This window comes from Aplidium turbinatum, chromosome 3 (assembly GCF_918807975.1).
Source record: "Aplidium turbinatum chromosome 3, kaAplTurb1.1, whole genome shotgun sequence".
Lineage (NCBI taxonomy): Eukaryota > Metazoa > Chordata > Ascidiacea > Aplousobranchia > Polyclinidae > Aplidium > Aplidium turbinatum.
Window position 1 is genome coordinate 24,504,294 of NC_137474.1, and position 19,843 is coordinate 24,524,136.

At 39.5% G+C, this 19,843-nt stretch overlaps 3 protein-coding genes across 4 annotated transcripts in view; 1 reads left to right on the forward strand and 2 right to left on the reverse strand.

The window, feature by feature from the left end:
• LOC145767325 (crystal protein-like) overlaps positions 1 to 5,297 on the forward strand; it is a 245,208-nt gene extending 239,911 nt beyond the window's left edge. For both annotated transcript variants that reach the window (XM_082579124.1, XM_082579125.1), the window contains exon 10: positions 5,109 to 5,297. In XM_082579124.1, coding sequence (XP_082435250.1) covers positions 5,109 to 5,297 — 189 coding nt within the window. The remainder of the gene's footprint in view (positions 1 to 5,108) is intronic.
• Positions 5,287 to 19,843, reverse strand: part of LOC145767326 (26S proteasome regulatory subunit 4) — a 73,997-nt gene continuing 59,440 nt past the window's right edge. The window contains exons 6-10 of the mRNA XM_082579127.1: positions 18,322 to 18,418; positions 16,690 to 16,879; positions 12,247 to 12,398; positions 5,864 to 6,018; positions 5,287 to 5,686 (exon numbers count right to left, since the gene is read on the reverse strand). Of these exons, the coding sequence (XP_082435253.1) occupies positions 5,552 to 5,686; positions 5,864 to 6,018; positions 12,247 to 12,398; positions 16,690 to 16,879; positions 18,322 to 18,418 (729 nt within the window). The 3' untranslated portion in view covers positions 5,287 to 5,551. The remainder of the gene's footprint in view (positions 5,687 to 5,863; positions 6,019 to 12,246; positions 12,399 to 16,689; positions 16,880 to 18,321; positions 18,419 to 19,843) is intronic.
• Positions 9,870 to 10,836, reverse strand: LOC145765961 (protein FAM200C-like). The gene has a single exon (XM_082577617.1). The coding sequence runs from the start codon at positions 10,834 to 10,836 to the stop codon at positions 10,150 to 10,152; it is 687 nt and encodes a 228-aa protein (XP_082433743.1). The 3' UTR covers positions 9,870 to 10,149.

Consider the following 19,843-nt stretch of genomic DNA (forward strand, 5'->3'; position numbering starts at 1 on the left):
GGGGATGGAGTGTTTTTCCGCTGATGCTATTGCATGACAAAAGTCCTGGTAGGCTTCTTCCACGTTGTTGTTGTGTGGGGATGGAATATACTGTGTGGCTTCGTTGCTGAGGAGGCTGTAGTACTCCCAGTTAGCCCTTCTGAAGCTCCATCGCTTAACAGGCTTGCTCGGGACAGGCATTGTGAGCGTTGGAGCCGTGATGAGCGAGGGTCAGTGTTGGAACTGGGGGAACCTGTCTAGCACACGTCTGTCCGGTTAGCAATTATCGGGGTCATCACGTACAAAATTGGAAAAAACGCAAAATTGGAAAATGTACTGCAAGTATCTGAAAAGCATTTGCCCTAGGTTTTTTGCATTAAATCATCACCTTTATGCTCGTTGGACATCAGTTCACATTCGTGATTGAAGCATTTTAGCAAACTGATTCACTTTGAAGACACATTTTGCTGAAGGGAAGTTTGTGGTTACAAAATACGGTAAGAGGTTTTCTGCAATGGCACTTGACCAGAATCATGAGCAGTGCAATGCCGTTGTTAAACGATGAATGATTTCTCAACCAATGATTGTAGAAACGGTGATAAAATTTCATGAAGAAATTGGCTTTAGTGACAAAAAACTCCAATGGCTACATCACAAAGAAAGTAAAGGTTATCACAAGAGGTTTCGTGAAGAATTGATTTGTTTGGTACAAACGTTTGAAGAGCTTGGCAACCCTTTCACCGACTCGTCCGGAAAACTTTTGACAATGTGCTCAAGGCAAGCCTCCAATGATGAAGGTGTGCAACAGCTTCTAAACCTTCATAACTTTGGGAAAACAAAATTTGAATCGTTTGGATCTTCTAGTTTTCTTGAAGATACAAATTTTGGAGAACCAATAACCAAAGTATCGTTAGACTTGTTCGGCAAAACGCGAATACCAAAGAAGAACACACAACCCATAGTCAAATATAAATCATCCCTTCTTCATAGAGTGTTTGTTTCAAACTATGTTCGTGGCAAAGATGCTTGCTGTCCTGTTTTTCAAAGTTGTTCTTCAAGCACGAAGTAGCATTGTACCCTACAGCATTATCTGCAAACGGTTCTTTGAGATCTACAACAAAATCGGCTCTCCTCACATTTTCAGAACGTTTTGGATGTCCACAATGTACTGTACCAAGTTGCAGCGTCTATGTTATAGACGGTTCAGCACTCATGCAAATAATAAAACCCAGAGGTAATGTGAAAACATTTGAAGAATACATTTTTTAAATCGTAATCCGTTACATTACTGACAAGGCAGCAAAGTACAATCGTGTTGGCATTGTCTACGATGTATATCTGAAAAATAACATCAAATCTTCTGCAAGAAACAAGCAACGATCTGGATGTTACGTGGCTGTCACAAGTAATACTCGTCTTCCTCTCAACTAGTCTGAGTTTTTGAAAAATGACAGCAACAAAACTGCGTTATATCAACTGGTTCAACAAGCTGTGATAACTTCAGTCGATCCAAACTTGTCTACGATTGTTGTTACATCGTTAGATACAGCTCTTAGCAATCAAACATTGGACATGTCTGAGATTTCCTTGTGTGATCACGAAAGAGGAAGAAAACCGCTAATTTTTCATCTTGAATTGACAGTGTTAAGATTCAGACATTGCATAATCTGGTGTCGTGTAGGCCTGCCTATTCATTTGATTTGTAGATCATAATTACATATTATTTTAAATTTTGAAGTGGCATGGCTAAAAGGGAAATTCACCCCTGGTAGTTGCTTTTCTGGTTATACCCTTGATGACGTCATTATTGCGTCATACTGTACTGGTATTATTGTTATTGCTTGCAATTTCAAAATTTTAAGCATTTGCAAAACCTATAATGATAGTAGTTGATCGCTTTTTTCGGAATAAACTTACATTTGGTTTCTGAATTTCAAGTTGTCTAGTCGTAATAATGTAATGATGACGTCATAAACGGTGCAATCATCACGACACTACTTTTGGGAATTGTAAAATGGTTCTAGTAACCGGTGTAAAGGTCCAGGAGTTACTGCGGTCTGAAAGTTACCGTAACTTCTGGACCGCGTATACGCGGTCTGAAAGTTACTGCCAGTCCAGAAGTTACTAAAACAGGGTTTTCAGATTTGACGCTTGCAGCAGATTTGTATCAATGATTTCAACATTGGAAACATGTTGAACTTGAAGAATTATCCACCATTGCATCTTAACAACATGATTTACAGCAGAAACGTAATTGGGAATGAAGCGAAAATAAGATGAAAGTTAAAAGATGAGTTTTGTACCAGAAATTGTTGCTGTTTTGGAATGAAATTTGAATTTGTAATCTAACAATTTACGTAGGCTATCATTTTAAACTGATTTGTTTGTATTATACCATTTGAAGTTGTGTCCGTGCCTTACGTGCGGTGGCAAATAAATTTGCATGGGGAGGTGATTGACTAGATGACCACTTAGCCTATAGTTTTTTGCTGTCATCCTGATTGTGCTATAGCCTAATGCAACCTACGATTCACAATGTAGTATTATGAGTGTTTTATTGACTCATTGTAGGCTATATGGCTCTGTTGAAACAAATAATTTGATTGATCATCGCTCCAAACATTTCAAAGTTTAAATCGGGCTATGCGTGAATCGGTGGCATTTAATAAGCTGTACAGCAACAGGCCTTAATATATCGTGCAAAGTTTGCATTTGAAGGCTGACTTGTTAGCCGCTGGTCTTGAGTTGTAGTTGACGAACATAGTCTTTGACTATATTTTATGTAGGCCTATTTCATGAAAGTTAAAAGCAAAGTTTTCTAGTGAATGAAGCACTGAGCCTATTTTTGGTCTGGTTTTTCATAACTACCGTTTTGAAGAAATATAAAGTAACTCAGGCTACATGTAGGCCAACCGGTAGTCAAAACGCCATCAACCTTCAGTGAGTAGGCTATCACAGTCTCACACGCGGGGAAGGCTTTAGCTTTTACGAAAGTGATGAAAACAATGAATTTCCGTTGGACTCCCATCGAAAACACGTGGCACGAAACTTAAAAGTCTAGAATTATGGTTTCGTGGTGAGAATATTTATCCTTGGGATTCATCTTTCGCACACTTGCAGAGGGTTTAATCTACTGACCAAGTGAAGTTTCAGTCCATTTACAAGTTTTCCCAAAAGAATTTCGAAAAAGCACACCCACTTACAATAGCAGTAACTTTTGGACTGCTTCTGCGGCGTTGCAGTCTGGAAGTTACTGTCAGTCCAAAAGTTAATAGCGGTGCCAGGCGTTTTCACAATCGATAGAAAAGCGAAAATTGTTCTTGAATTCATTGCTCTCAAACTAATGCAAGCTTTTCAGTTAACATTACAAAATACTTATAATTATTAATCTGATCTTTTGAGAGGTTAAAAATTTAATTATTTTTTAAAACAAAATTAAATAAAATTTAAATGAAATATTTGGCAACTCTTGTAACTTTTGGCATGCAGTAACTCTTGGACTGCTACACCGGTACTCCAATTAAAACCAACAGCAAACGACCAAAATCGGTTAAAAAATCAAAAAAAAATTGATGACGCCACAATGACGTCATCAGTCAAATTATTTTGTGTTTGTTTTGTCTCACTTAATTGTGTGTGCTTTTTAAGTAAAAATATGCAAAAATCAAATATGTAATTGCACAAAAATGCCGTAAAAAGAGCTGAAATGTGATTTCTGGGGAAATCCCCGATTTGGGGGTGATCACGTAGCCTAACCCAAAAAGTTGCGGCACCCACTAAAATCAAAGTTGGGTTGACCAACTGCAAAACTATGCAAAAAAACAACGTGTAACACGTTTAGCCTAAAGATTCCCCTAAGAGCCTGAACTAATAAGCGAAAACTCGATATTTTGAAAAAATTCAAACCAGGGTCAAACGTTAATATTTTTTTGTGAAATTTGGTGTAGGAGATACATTTACCAAAAGGAACAATGTTACAAACTGACGAAAAAAATTTTTTCGAGATTTTGAGCCAGCCTACTACCTATGTATGCGAAACTAAGCTTACCAGGAGTAACCTATCAAAGCTTTGTCAGTCCGAGGATAAAGATTCTAATCTAAACCAACCTTTGAAGTTTAGAATTTTACAACGTATCGTAATGAAAATTTTTTTTTTCTTTCAACATGAAAATAAACAAAAATCACTACATTTTTAACAAAATTGCTGTTGTTCCTCATTACTGTATTTTGTCAAGAAAACTTGTAGTAGGCCTATACTATGCCTTTGACGCTTTAACCGGTGTTCAAATATATTGTTACATGCGTGTAGGCTACTGCTCCATATCCGCCACAAAATGTTAACATCTTTGGTAGGCTACGGTATCTGTTCTTGTTGTACTTAGCTCAGTGCATATTGCAGTTACAGTATTTATTTCAGTCACTTGCCACTACCATTATTTGTTTAGATGTATTTCCTGGAAGGGGCAAAGAGTTTTAGCCGAGAACGTTTGAGTTTATGTTGTTATTTTGTTAGTATAGCCTATTGTATTTGTTTTAAATAATGCTATTCAATACCATTAAGTTCATATCGGCAGCCGTGGCCGAGTGGTTAGCACGTTGGGCTCGCAGTCGAGAGCCTGCATGTTCGACTCCAGCCACCCGCACTTGCTGTTGTTTCTCTGGGCAAGAAACTTTACGATAATTGCCTCTACCTAGTGATCGATTTCGAGTAATGGGTAGTACCAAATTTAAGTCATAAGTAGAGTAGACAACCGGAAACAGACATTGCCGTCGGCTGCAGCGTGGGTCAGGTGTACGTCGGAAGGCGTACACCGATGCATAGCGCTCAAGCCCGCTTTCCCGCAATGCAGGATAAAGATAAACAAACAAACAAACATATCAATCATCTGTTTGTCGTATTATTAAGCCACAATCTTAATCATTTAAGAAAACTAAACAGAAGTTCAAAATTTGGTGTTCAGAGAGACTAAAGATTATTTCTAAAATCTTATAATAAAACAAGCAGGCTCAATCTTTGGCAAATTAAAAAGTTTGGTTTCGCAGTGGCACCTATGCTTTGCAGAAATTGTGACATGAACCTGTCGACAGCGCCACTAGTGGTGGTTGTAACCTTGTTAATTTAACCACAGATAAACAAACTAACCGCTGGAGAAAAAGTCAAGTGGAACAATTTTGAAGGGGAAAGCTCAATCACTGGACACTACGAGGCGTTACAGCTGGCGGGAGCCGGTGACTTCGTGATGACGCAGCCCTTCAACGAAGTGTGTGACTTCTGGGACGAGATTGACGAATATGCCGACCACTACGTTGTGACGTAACAATTTTATTAAACCAACAAAGCCATCCTGTAAATATTAATTATCGCCAAAGTTTTCGAAAATATAAAATACAAGTCATTTTGAGTTTGTTTGCTTATGTGAGCATTGCAATGGTCAGTCACTCTTGGCAACTGGCAGCAGAACGTGGCCGGGATGTAACGAAAGTTCAGTCAAAATTTTGTAAAGAAATCACAACGACGGTTGCCATGGTGATCTAGATTCTAGACAACCCCATATCCAAGAAGCTCGGATGGTTACAAGTAGAGACCCTGGGGCGCTCCCTCGTTCTTCCGGTATAAGACATTCTCCTTGGACTTCTTGAAATCGTCTCCAGTGACCTTCATCCTGCGCTCTCTGAGAGCGAGCAGTCCTGCCTCGGTGCAGATCGCCTGGAACAAGATGAACAATCACATCTTCTTCATACATCAACGGCCCAACAGAATGAAGCATTCAACCATGAAACTAAACAAGGATCGCGACTTGTGGAGGACATGCTGATACTGCATAAATGGAAGAATAATATCACCAACCACACACCAATAGTTACGTAATAAGGAAAAGCATACTTTAATGTCGGCGCCAGAGAGGTCGTCCTTGGCTTGCACGTGTTCATCCACGTTCACGTCACTTGCTAGCGTCATCCTGGCCGTGTGGATGTTGAAGATCCTCCGCTTCGTCCTTTCATCTGGCATTGGGAACTCTATCTTCCGATCGATGCGACCTGATACGGTCATTCCTCATTAAAACCTCAACCTACTGGAGGACCCGACAACGCAATGCGTGGATATCACAATTATCGCTTGCGCATCATTTTTGCTAAATCCACAACACAAGCCAATAAAAATTATTGGCAAAAAATGTGCGAGTCGCATTTCAAGGCCCCTGATTCCAAAATGCACTTAGTTTTTTCGAATTGACTCTACCGCTGGAGATATATGACAATATATTTTTGAAATCGTTACCCAAAACCTTTGAAGTATTAAAATTACTCATTTTCAGCACTGTTTACCATTTTGATGTCATAATTGCATTTATCTAGTTCAGTGATTCTCAACGTGGTCCAGGTGGACCACTGGTGGTCCACTTGGAATTTCTGTTGGACCACAGAGAGTTCTATAAATCCTTGATAAAACGTTCTTCTAAACTGTATCATTTACGACAGTGAATCATGTAATGCATACAGGTGTAAGAAAATTATGTAGCATTGTATGTCACTCATGTTTACTTCCTGATTTTTGATCGATTTTTCTGGAAATGCTACATAAGCTCAGCAGTTTTTGAACTAATTTTACTAGTTGATGAGTAGGCTATTGAACTGTTCAAGGCATAGTTAGTGAAGTGCTGGCAGGCCTAATCAATAAATCATATGTTGCTGTAATTGTTGTGGTGTTGTCGGTGCACGAAGATTGCGCTTCTTCATGGTACAAAGTTTCTTTAGGGAGAGTAAAGCTATTCGCTATTTCACTGAATGTTAATTAAATTATTTTATGAATGTCACATGTCATATTTTTTCAGACGCTAAATTAAGTAGCCTACTGTATTCTGCAGTGCTTTCAAATTAACAAAATGTTAGAAGCTCTTGTTGATAAGAAGGCAAAACTGAGACATTACCATTGTAATGAAACAACATGTGCATGATGTTTTGTTGGAATAAAATTTGAAATTAAAATTATGTGTATTCAAGTAGTAAAGATTTGAATCACGGCAGATAAATATGTTCAAAATTTTTGCTTGGCTATTGCGGACGTCATTTCACAATCCACAATTTTACGTCGGCAAAGATTTTGCACAGTGAATGTATGTTAATTTCAAAGGAAGTAACGCAACGAAAAATAAATGCCCAGTATTTGATCTGTCTGGTCAATGCTCCTGCATCTAACAGTGACATAAGTTACCATTGGTGCGATGATCGTTTGCTTCACTAACGCTTCAACACCAAAACTAATCCGCATTGTTTTCTTGTGTGACGCACTAGGTAGTCTTTTTATACTGTTTTAACGTTTGCAGACGGTAAATCAGTATAAAAACCGATACCGGTTGCTTTGTTTCACTTAGTATGAATGTTTGTTTGTCGTATCCAGGCTTACGCCCGGAGGTTGAAGATTTAGATTAAGTGGACGAGAAGGCAAGGAAGCCAATCTTCGTGTCCACCTTCAGGCATGCCTTTAAGTGTCCTGCCACAGACACAGCCGCATGCTCTTGAGCGGTGTCGAACCGGCGCCCTTTCGATTGCCGTTTCAGTGTTCTCACCACTCGGCTATGCAGCCGACACTTACTATGAATAACTGTATTGTATCAAGGGGAGCAAAATAAAATTTTGTCAGTGGGTGTCGCGCTGTTTATCGACAGGGGATTAGAACAGCAACTGTATTGTACGAGTCTCTTATTAGTTTACAGAGCTAGCCACTGTCAAATTGACATATCGTTTCAACACAAAAATATTTGGAAAGCTATAAGCACTGCAAAGCAATTATTTTATTTAGCATCTGCTTCATTTTCTTAGGGAGAAATATATCGAATGGGATTCGATATAATTATTCTAGAATACTGTAGATTCAAATCCTCAACTATTCGAAAACGTCCATCACTAGCTCACTCAAACCTCAGGACAAAACGCAAATACCAAAATAAATGTTTCATTTATAACCCTTACGAGCTGTTTTCGAACGCGGAAAGCACGTCACGGCTATCTTAGCCCCGTGCTAATTAATCGCTAATAACGGGAGCTATGAAAACACAGAGCCAAAATATTTTACAAGATAATAGCCATGTGTATTGTCCGTATAGAAATTAAATTTTTACCCAACAAATTTATTGAAATAAATTGTTTGAGATGAAAAGACTTCAGAAAGTCGGTTTCCAAAATTGAAATTTTTGAATTATAACATAAAGTAATGCTAAACTAAACAAAAAATTACTTTTGCTCATAAATATAAGCCATTTTTAGGCGTTTTTACATTTTAAAGTAATTGCACTAACATTTATATTGCACTTACATATGTATAACTAGCATTGCACGAAAATTTCTAGCCACCTGAGACGAAATGCTTATTGTGAAGGGCAGAAAGGTAGAAAAATGACCAGTTTAGGCTTAGAGATCAAGATGAGTGCTGGATTCCTCATAAAGTATGCAAACATTGCACTAAAATACGTTTCTAGGCTTGAGGAAAGTTAAGGCTAAAAAGTTCAGAGTGCCTTGGCGTAAAAAGAGCAATGGAATCACCACAATTGATACTTCTGCACGGTTAACATCTTCGAATGGCATCGTCACAAAAGGAAGTTGTGATATGCTCACATGGAGTCTGCAAGGCAACCATAGCATAGATGTTCCTATTTCTGTTTTTTTCTTTGGCCCTCTTGTTTCAAGCGACGATTTGCTTGAAACAATATGTAGGACAGGCATGACCGAGAGTAACCTCAATAACTGCGGTAGAGTCTTGGAGCAAGGTTGCCTTTCCCTCAAAACTAGCTCAACCACCTGAAGTAGTTAGAGATAAAGCTATCAAAAGAGGCAGCTGAAATCTTAGCCCCTCGTCTCCTTCAACATGACATTCTTGGCTCGGATGCCAAGATTCTGAGCAGTTACTTTAAAAAAATAACTGTCTAATGCAGTGGTTCCCAACCTTTTTGTCTTAGTGACCCCCTTTAAAAATTTTTGTAGATACCGCGACCCCCACTTATATTCTTTCCTAAATGCAAGTATACTATTAACAAATAATACAACAAAAGGCAGCACTAAAAATGTTTTTCTTGCATTTATTGACAAATCAATGCGATGATTGACCTTGTAGGTCTGCAGCTAACCTTGAAAATCGAGGTTGCGTGCTAGACAGAGCCAGTCTCATGTCGTCTTCCACATCCATTCTATTTCTTTCCTTCGTTTTCATATGCACAAGAGCTGAAAAACCACTCTCACTTAGATACGTAGTGGCGAAGGGCAGTAATACTTAAAAAGCCAGCTTAGAAATCTGTGGGTATGAATCATACATTTCACACCAAAATTGAGAGAGTGACTTTTCATGGTAAAGAATGCGAGCAGATGATTCATTCTTAAGATCAAAATATTGATCTTGTATTTCATCAGGAATGCCACTTGCATCCAGAGAAACAGAAAACGGATTTTGAACAAGTACAGCTTCTTGCTCTTCGAGTTCTGGAAAGTAACGTTGCAACTCGGACTCCATGGTCTGCAGGTGTGCCACAACCAACTTTTTTAAATCTTTGAACTCTTCACCCGTTTCTTCGATGCAAGAAACACTGGACAATCTGTCAATTATAGCAATGTTCCCAATATGCACTTTTCGCTGCCGGTTTTTCAATTTTGAGACAGATGCCTTAACATTATCACTGAGTTGTATAATATTTGTGTCTTTCCCTTAAAGTTTCAGATGTAGGCAGTTCAATTTTTCAAATATGTCTGCCAAGCAGTTCATCCACCTATCATCATTGAAGTACGACAAAAATCCCTTCTATTTTTAAATTCTAAAAATGCCTGAATCTCATTCTTCATCTCATAAACGCGATTAAGAACATTTCCTTTGGAGAGCCAACGAACAGATGTGTGGAAAAGCAACGTTTCGTGTGTTGAGTTCATATCCTTGCAAAGTTCTTTGAACTGACGTGAGCTGAGACCACCTGCTTTGATAAAATTTTAGACTTTCACCACATCATTCAATACATCTTTTAGTTGAGCTGGTAATGTTTTGCTGGCAAGCGCATATCTATGAATGAAACAGTGCGTTCCCTTTGCTTCAGGCGCAAGCCCCTTAACTTGTTTTTGAAAGCCAGACTGCAATCCCAACATAGAAGGGGCGCCATCGGTACAAACTCCACAAACATTTGTCCATTCAAGTTAGGCAGATTCAAAAAAAGTTGTCATCTTATTTATAACATCTGCACTTTTTGTAGTAGTTTCCAGCTCACTGCGGAAAAGAAACTCCTCTTTGAAGTCACCGGAATTGATATACCTGACAAAAACGAGAAGCTGAACACATGAGCTAACACCTGTTGTCTCGTCCACCTGAAATGAAAACATCAGAGAGGCCTTGATCTCCTGCATCACTTGCACTGTTACATCTTTGGACATATCCGATATGCGTCTCTTGATGGTATTGTTAGAAAGAGAGATTTGTTTAACTTTCGCCGCACTTGCATCCCCGAGAACCAGCTTTACCGTTTTTAACAAGCATGGCTTCACAAGTGTTTCCCCAATAGTGTGAGGTTTCTTTCCTTTGGCAATTTCCAGTGCGACGTCATAGGACGCCTGAATTACAGCCACATTTGCCTGATGAAAGTTTCCAGTAGCGTCAAGCTGTTGCCGCTTGAGACCAGCTTCATGGCGTTTAAAAAATGCTGCATCCTTTTTAGCATGTTGAGTGTGTTTGGTTTCTAAATGGCGTTTCAATTTTGATGGTTTCAATGATTCTGCGCTAAGAACAACGTTGCAGAGAACACACTGTGGCTTCTCAACACCATTGATCAATAAAGAAGTAAAGCCAAGGTTAGTGTACTCTTCAACGTATTTTCGTTTTTTCTCCATGGAACGATGCTCCCTTTAACTAATTTTTAGCAATCTCGAGTATTGACTGATCTCTGTTGTCTAATATGCAAGGTACTTCGTTAATAGAGTTTCAATTTACACTTTTACAGCAAATAGTCCTTGAATAGCGTGACTGTAGGTCCTACAGTCACGTTTATTACATCACAGTGGACGCATACTGATGCAATAATGTTGCGCTACAAGCAATCCGAATGAAATGGCTAGCGGACCGGTACCTCGTCCTACTTACATTCACTTTTGTTGTTGCATGAGCAACAGCTTCGCGACCCCCTATAAAATGCTCTGCGATCCCCAGTTTGGGAACCACTGGTCTAGTGTGTATTCTACAATGATATAGGCCTTCGTAACTCAATGGGTACCAAATGTAGTAGTAATCTAGTTTTAATCAGGTGGTGTCCCTGTCCCCGAGGGTGGCCAGATTCACCTCCAAGTGCTGCAATCGCCTTTACACTCTGCCTCCACATCGATCTCCCTTACGCGTCCTCTCTTGTCAAGCCCATCTTGCTGCTTTCCTCTTCAACTTGCCTTTTTCTCGTTTTCTTAAGTCTTCCTTGTTTTCTACGACCCATCACTTGAGCAAATGAGGTGCGTTTATTCACCAATAGCTTTGTTTTGTTCGTACTTGTCTATAAGCTTAAGAAAAATAATTTATGTATTCTGTAGGTAGTTAGTAGCTTACTTTGACCGATATTGTTGAAGTCAACAAGATTACAAAGGCACGTTCAACAGGCTATTCTGCATCTTGCATTTAGTATCTAGAGTGTTACTAGGCTAGTACACGTTAATAACTGTTTGTTTCTTTGTAATCAACTTGATCAGTACCAAATAGCTGCAAAATAACTAAGAAATATGCCTGGGATTACTTCACTACTTCCATGTTATTAACAACAAGACGTTTAGTCTACGGGTAGGATAGTCGTAACTGGGAAAAGAATCATTTCGCTGTATCTCAAAAACTAAAGGCAAATATACAAAAAACAAGTGCACTTTCGGAATCAGGGGCCTTGAAATACCCTAAAACGACTCTCACATCCTGTGCAATTAAAATCAAAAATTTTGGGCAATGTAATTAACCAATAAGTCATAGTCACACTTATTATTCTGGTGAGCGTGACATCTGTGGCTGCAACGCTGCATCAACAAGTGAATGAGATATTGGGACGTTTTGTTGGAGATTTTTATCATCATTGTTCTACATATTTCTTCAGTAAGCAAAACTAAACCTCAACAACTATAGAGTCGAAGCTTCGTGTAAAAACAATAGTTCAAAATTCCTCGACAAAGTTTTCTTTAGAATCCACTGCCTACCGGTAGCACTTTGCATTAAACAACCAAGTTTATGACAACTACCCAATGACACCATTACTGGTTTGCTACCATGGTACCAACCTGCACGGATAAGGGCAGGATCTAGGGATTCTATCCGGTTGGTTGCCATGATCACCTTCACATCGCCACGGGAGTCGAAACCATCCAGCTGATTGAGGAGCTCCAACATCGTTCGTTGGATCTCTCGTTCGCCTCCGGAGTTAGATTCATACCTGGATGGTGATGTTACTATTAGGGGGTAATTTTAATTTCAGCCCTGATTTTAGGATACAACAGTATACTATAAGACCTCTGGTGCAATTTTTTGAAATTTTTGTCCTAAAACCCCCTCTTACCGTGAATGCATTGCATGGACAAACTTTTTGTTTATGGCGTTTTAAGTTCAAATATTGTTTGCTACTGTGCCAAAACAAGTCAAAAATGTTGCAAGACAGCCGTAAACAGTTTTTTGGTCTGGGATTAATCGTAAAATACGGAAAAGCGGTCATTTTGATTTGAGCGCATAACTATGCCCATATGCAAAAGCGTATCACAAATGCAGATATTCTGAATTGAGAAAATAAAGAGTCGGCTGCCACATTAAATTGATCCAAGGGTACTACACAGCATTTGTCACAGAACAATGACTTTGTCAGTAAATATCATGCTTACAAACGCATAACTTTAAACCTTCTTCTTTGATTGGATATAGGGTCAAGTTGGCTGGTCTTCCACAGATGTACAAGTTAACCAAATGCCGTGGAGCCAAATCTCTCCATATTTGGTTTGTGGGTCAAAAAACAATTGGGGGAGTATGGTAGGTTATATCGTTGTATTAATTTTACGCCTAAACTCAGGACTAAAGTCGAATTTGAAAAAAAAAAGGATTAACCCCCTCCATAGGCGCCGACTTTTATTTTTACACGGGGTGGCGGATAGCACAATATGGCAACCTAAAAACTTTCAAACTGCATGTTTTTGTTTGATTTTTACTAAGCGTGTTTCGTAGATGCAACTGTTTTTTCACACCTGATTTGTAGCTCGATAATTTACAAAGCAACTTTAAAACAAAGCACAGGAGGTATATCGTGAATTTTATTGTTACGTTGCTGCTCTGACACTTAACATTTGGAAAAAGTATTTTTGTGAACAGCAGCTCTGTCAATCCAACTGTCAATCAACTGGTCAAGTTGTAACCGTGAAGCTTCAGCTTGATAAACATTTAAAATTAGGAAGTGGTTCAATCGCTGTTACGTCATGGTAGATCGCAAGTAGGTTTTTATGCGCCTGAGTGCACTGAACGATCACTCCGCACAATGCAGACCACGTTTGGAAGCATTAATGAAATTGTTTCATTTCTTGCAAATAGATCAAGCAGTTGCAACATAGTTGCAAATCGGACAGAATGCTCTATCTTTGCATCTATCGTATTCTAGCCACGGGAATTCGCTCTCCCACGATTTTTGATAGCTTCTCCCTTTAACAGCGATTATCCTGCCCGTGCTCGGTTCTTCCACCTCCCTGATCGTGCTAACGCCTTTTGGCAGTGGCACACTTTCGTTTCGTTCAGGCATTGCCATTTGGTCACTTTCATGCTGGCTGAAATCCTGACTAGACGCAACAAAAAAATAAATCAAAGGAGAGCTGCAATTTTGAATGCTTTTTTGGTGGCATCTTTAAGCTGAATAAAGCTGGAATGTCGGCGAAAACTTTTAGTGGACGACTTTTCGTTATTTTTTCTATGATGTAACAAGCAACTCCTATGTCAGACCAATAAATTCCCGCCTCACAGTTTGTCACGCATCGACACGCAATATTGTGACGTTTGGCTTCGATCATCGCAAGCCCGCGCGAGAAACTAAATTAGTCTCGCGCTTGCCTTCAGATGATCTCACATTTTTTGTAAGTTACACGTTTCATTTTTTGACTAGGTTGAGAAAAATGCATCAGTTTTGAGTTGGTTGAGTTGAGTTACAGGACGGTTATTCATTTTTTTGCTTATCACTAGAGAGAAGAAACTGAATTAATAAAACAAAAGTGCACAATTATTGTTTCTCTTCATTTTGCAAGGCGTTGAAAACTGAGACCGAAGAAAGAAAAGTGAAGAACAAGCCCGTTTGCGCACATTGGTGTCCCCGACGTGACTTCTTCCCGACGTGATTTCTTCCCGACGTGATTTCTTTCCGACGTGATTTCTTTTCGACGTGATCTTTTGGACGTGATCGTTATAGAAACTATATGAACAACGGTAAATACTTCAACGAAGCAGAGAAAGATGGATAAATATTTCAAAGGAAGGTTATAGAAAAGAGACGATTTTCCAGCCAATTCGGTTTAAGATGAAAGAAGAAGGAAGGACTTATAAAAATGAAAAGAACATAGAAACTATATTTTGTAAACATAAAATTTCAAACTAAAATTACGTATGCAAGCGGGTATTTTATTTGTTAGTATTGTTAGTATGTTGTCAGTGTTGTTAGTATCGCTTTTACATATCACTTCATAGATATTTAAAACGCTTTCCTCTACCCCGCACAGGTTTCCTTTCTACACTTTATATACTGGCAGGATTGAATAGCAATCCTGGCGGCGTCGCACCAGTCAGATTTATAATTCCAGATCGCTGTGGCACATCCAGAAACAATGGATTTGTGGCCGATGAGATCTGAGCTGACAAATAAAAACATTCGAGGGACCCGTATACACGTGCGAGAGGTCTGATGGAATTGAAAGCGAATACTTGAAGATAAGCTTTCACAACACATACACGACAGCACACCAGATCCACACTTTGCAACCCTTCATTACACATTGCTCAGCACTGCGAATGGTCTGTCCGGCACGATGGGTAGTTTAACTATTAATTTAAGTTTGCTTTGAGACTTGTAGCCCTGATCAAACTAATCATTTTGTTATTGTGTCTGCGTGATTTATTTTGTATTCGCAGTTGTAAAGGCGAAACCATGCTCTCAGTTCGCTCGATTTGCATCAATTTTAAAAGATACAAGCTTACTAATGCCTCATGAAGTTGTTATTATTGTTGAATTCGATTTTGCCGTTTGAGTTTAGTAACCTACAGCTTACTCCTTATCATAGATCGTAGTTAGGAATTGGTTTCTGCAACTGTGATAGTTTGAACATCGTTTAAGTGAGCAGATCAGTTATGTTAATGTCGGTTTCTTATACATTGCATTATTTTTTTGTGTACATCATATATGTTTTGTCGATTCACCATTTTTGTTTGCAATATCACATGGTTCATCTGGGGGAGGGCTGGTGTGACGTTTGGCTTCGATCATCGCAAGCCCGCGCGAGAAACTAAATTAGTCTCGCGCTTGCCTTCAGATGATCTCACATTTTTTGTAAGTTACACGTTTCATTTTTTGACTAGGTTGAGAAAAATGCATCAGTTTTGAGTTGGTTGAGTTGAGTTACAGGACGGTTATTCATTTTTTTGCTTATCACTAGAGAGAAGAAACTGAATTAATAAAACAAAAGTGCACAATTATTGTTTCTCTTCATTTTGCAAGGCGTTGAAAACTGAGACCGAAGAAAGAAAAGTGAACAAGTAGCCCGTTTGCGCACAATATTACTGCATGAAGTAGATAATAAAGTAGAAATTAAAGCATAAAGTAGATGACGGTACACTCCAATTAAAATCGGAAAATAATTCAAAATATTGAGTAATTGAAAAAGGTTGCTTTTATTATTGGGAATTGGCAGGGGGTGTAGCTTTCCTCGAATAGAATCATGTAAACGTGTAAATTTGCATAACGTTAAAACTGCTAGCTTACTTTACCAAGTGCACTTTTTAAATAAAACTCAAAAAGTTTCGAAAATTGCATTTTTTTAATGAAATTTGAAAATGGATAATGGATATTAATTTATTTAGGGGGTGGAGCTATCAATCATCGAGATAATTTTATTTCCAAGCATTTTATAGCTGGCATAATTTATAGTGATATTATGAGCAGTTTAAAAGTTTTCAAAAGATTTTTGAGGGAGGCAATGGAAAGATCGTATTTTACTGATTAATAAATCCCATTGTAAACCTAACAAATGTAACAATGGCTTATGACAAGTAACAAATAAAACGATCGCAACAACAAGGAAAAAACTCGTAGCCACGTGTTGCGTAATCTTCACGTAGCTTGCTTGATGTTACGCGAGTATCATGCTTGTGACAAAAACAATCATTTTCTTTGCAATACTGTATTGGTTCACCTCTTGCTTTACGTTGACTTGAAGCGAAAATCAATGATCAAAAAAGATTTAAACGTCCGTTCAAATTACATTTATTTGCAGTAAGTAATGTAACCTAAACGGGGTGGCTGCCACCCCGCCACAGCGGTTACCCGTAACCCCGTAAGTCGGCGCCAGTGACCCCTCCACTATTACTATATGAAAGAGCCAAACACAAATCGCCAGCACATAGAGGAAATCCAACTCTAACAATGCATGGGTCTCCTAGCGTGAATCACAATACAGTAGTCAACATCAATAGGCTGCAAATAAGTTACATACCTCTTTGTGCCGATAGCATCTATTTCGTCAATGAAAACGATCGATGGGGCATGCTCTTCAGCCACTCGGAACAACTCCCGAACCAGTTTCGGACCATCGCCTAGGTACTTCTGAATGAGCTCAGAGCCAACAACTCGGAGGAAGGTTGCTGACGTCTGGTTGGCAACCGCTTTTGCAAGGAGGGTCTTCCCTGAAAGTGTTACCATGAAACTTTAACCAAGAACAAGAAAATGGTAGCCAAGTGCATTAGAGGATGATCGACGAAACATGGTTAATGGTTATTCATCTGTTCTTTTCAAATTGATCAAGTTCAGCCCTCACAATGGAAACTTCAAGTTCTACGCCTTCACCACGCGACATTGATCCCATGGCACAGCTAAGTGGGTAGATTGCATCTGCTGCATTATGTGTCAGGTTTGTAACTATGCAATGTACTGTAAATTCATTACATTGTCTTTACATTACAATATTCATGCAATTGTAAATTCATTGATTGATTGTGGCAGATAAGCATTCAAACACATTTGTGATAGCTAATGGGAGGTTAATTGGATGCTAGGTGCTGGCTGGGGTGGATAACGAATAGTGCTGGCCAGGATAGAAGATGGTGCTGGGTGGGGTGGATGATGAATGGTGCTGGCGAGGGTCGATGATGAATGATGTGGGCTAGGGTCGATGATGAATGATGCTAGCTAGGATCGATGATGAATGGTGCTGGCTAGGGTGGATGATGCATGGTGCTGGCTAGTGTGGATGATGCATGGTGCTGGCTAGGGGGGATGATGCATGGTGCTGTCTAGGGTGGATGATGCATGATGCTGGCTGGGGTATATGATGCATGGAGTCAGCTAGGGTCGATGATGAATGGTGCTGGCTAGGGTGGATGATGAATGGTGCTGGCTAGGGTGGATTATGAATGGTGCTAGCTAGGGTGGATGAATGGTGTTGGCTAGGGTGGATGATGCATGGTGCTGGGTACTGGGTAGGGTGGATGATGCATGGTTCTGGTTAAAGTAGATGATGCATGGTGCTGGCTAGGGTGGATGATGCATGGTGCTGGCTAGGGGGGATGATGCATGGTGCTGTCTAGGGTGGATGATGCATGATGCTGGCTGGGGTATATGATGCGTGGAGTCGGCTAGGGTCGATGATGAATGGTGCTGGCTAGGGTGGATGATGAATGGTGCTGGCTAGGGTTGATGATGAATGGTGCTGGCTAGCGTGGATTATGAATGGTGCTGGCTAGGGTGGATGAATGGTGTTGGCTAGGGTGGATGATGCATGGTGCTGGCTAGGGTGGATGATGCATGGTTCTGGCTAAAGTAGATGATGCATGGTGCTGGCTAGGGTGGATGATGGATGGAATCGGCTAGGGTCGATGATGCATGGTGCTGGGTAAGGTGGATGATGCATGGTGCTGGCTAGGGTCAATGATGAATGGTGCTGGGTAGGGTGGATGATGCATGGAATCAGTTAGGGTCGATGATGAATGGTGCTGGCTAGGGTGGTAGATGAATGGTGCCAGCTGGGAGAAAAGATGACTGGTGCTGATTAGGGTAAAAGATAAGACGGTTTGGGAGCCACTGTATTAGACCTTACCTTAATAACAGCTTTTAAATGAACAATTCTCACCCGTTCCAGGGGGGCCATACAATATAACTCCCTTTGGAGGCTTGATTCCCATCTCTTCGTAGTATTCCGGGTGGGTTAAAGGTAGCTCAACAGATTCCTGACATTGCAACAAAATTATCATCGACGACAATAACGGTGCTGTGTAGGTAACAATACTACAGCTCTACACAGCAACGAGTATGATACAGTTGATACACCCAAGCTACATTTTGAACATTAAGCAGCACTGTTTGACGGAGGCAACCAGCCGATCAAGGGATGCCTGGTACACGAAGGGCTGCCCGGTACACGGTGGACTAATCACAAATAGACCGAGAGGTGTCTAACATTTTTCTCATGCGGTTGCTTCTGATTAAATATCTGTTTGTCAAATAATAGAATTTGTAAGTGTCGACTCTACTTTTAGGTGGTTTATCAAGATCTGATATGAGAATGTGTTTTCATCAGTAACAATTGTTTTCTGGCAACCCTACTAACAGCTAGCAATCATAGCAATCACGCAATCTTCAAAGTAAACAAGGCTGGAAAAAAAAACGAGCCAAGAGCTATTTATTTCACAGAGGCAGATTAATTTCTTTATTATTTTGATTCAAAATCTTTTAAGCTCAGTTTTGATTTGCAATGCAAATTTGGCAATGAAAACAAATCTGAAAAAGTGCTTCGTCGCTGCAGCAGATGGAGTGTTTTGACCAGTAGACACCTTAACCCATTAACCGCTGACGTTGCGTTGCTGCAACGCTTACTTTGAGCCTCTATAAACGCATTTCAAAAGCAAGTTTCCATCTAAAAAAATGAATTGTTTAAAACCTTAAATTAAAAAATAAAAAATTTTTGTATACCGTAAACCGGGGTGGCTTTGGCCCTTGAGGGTGACTTTGGCCCAAAATTTATAAAATTATTTGAAATGGTGTAATTTTCTGGCATGTTCATTTTTATACTCAGTTTTGGTGTCAAATGAAAGATAACAATCTGTATTTTCAATTTCAGGAGTCAGTACTATGAATACAACAAATGTAGGAAACTTTTTATGATATTATGTTAGGCAGGTTAAAGAATGTCAAACTTTTGACGAAAAAACATTCTCAAACTTCTCTGCCACAGTATGGCAAACATAATTTTCTGAATATTTTTTTCATTTAAAATGGGTTATTGGGGTGTTGTGATGGGATGTATATACTTTTTTTGTTTCCACAAATCTTTATATCTCAGATAAATGCCAAATTGTATAATCAAGTGTATAAAAGAGGTGTTTGATATTTTCAACAACATTACTACCAATGACCAATGTATAAGCTTGAACGAAGTATGATGAACTCAACAACAATATTGTATCAGTGTGTCCAATATTGTATATAAATGCTGCCATAGGCGTCGAAATAGGGTGGGCAGGGTGGGCGACGCCCACCCTGCCGTGAAACGAGGGTGGGCAAAATATGTTTCGCCCACCCTGTTTTCATGCCACCTATGAAGTGTTCGTTACAATTATTTCCGTTTTTCTTAAACGCTGGACTATCCAACCAAC

Coding starts and splice junctions, on each gene's coding strand:
- LOC145765961 (XM_082577617.1), bottom strand. CDS start 10,836: ATGGAGAAAAAACGAAAATACGTTGAAGAGTACACTAACCTTGGCTTT.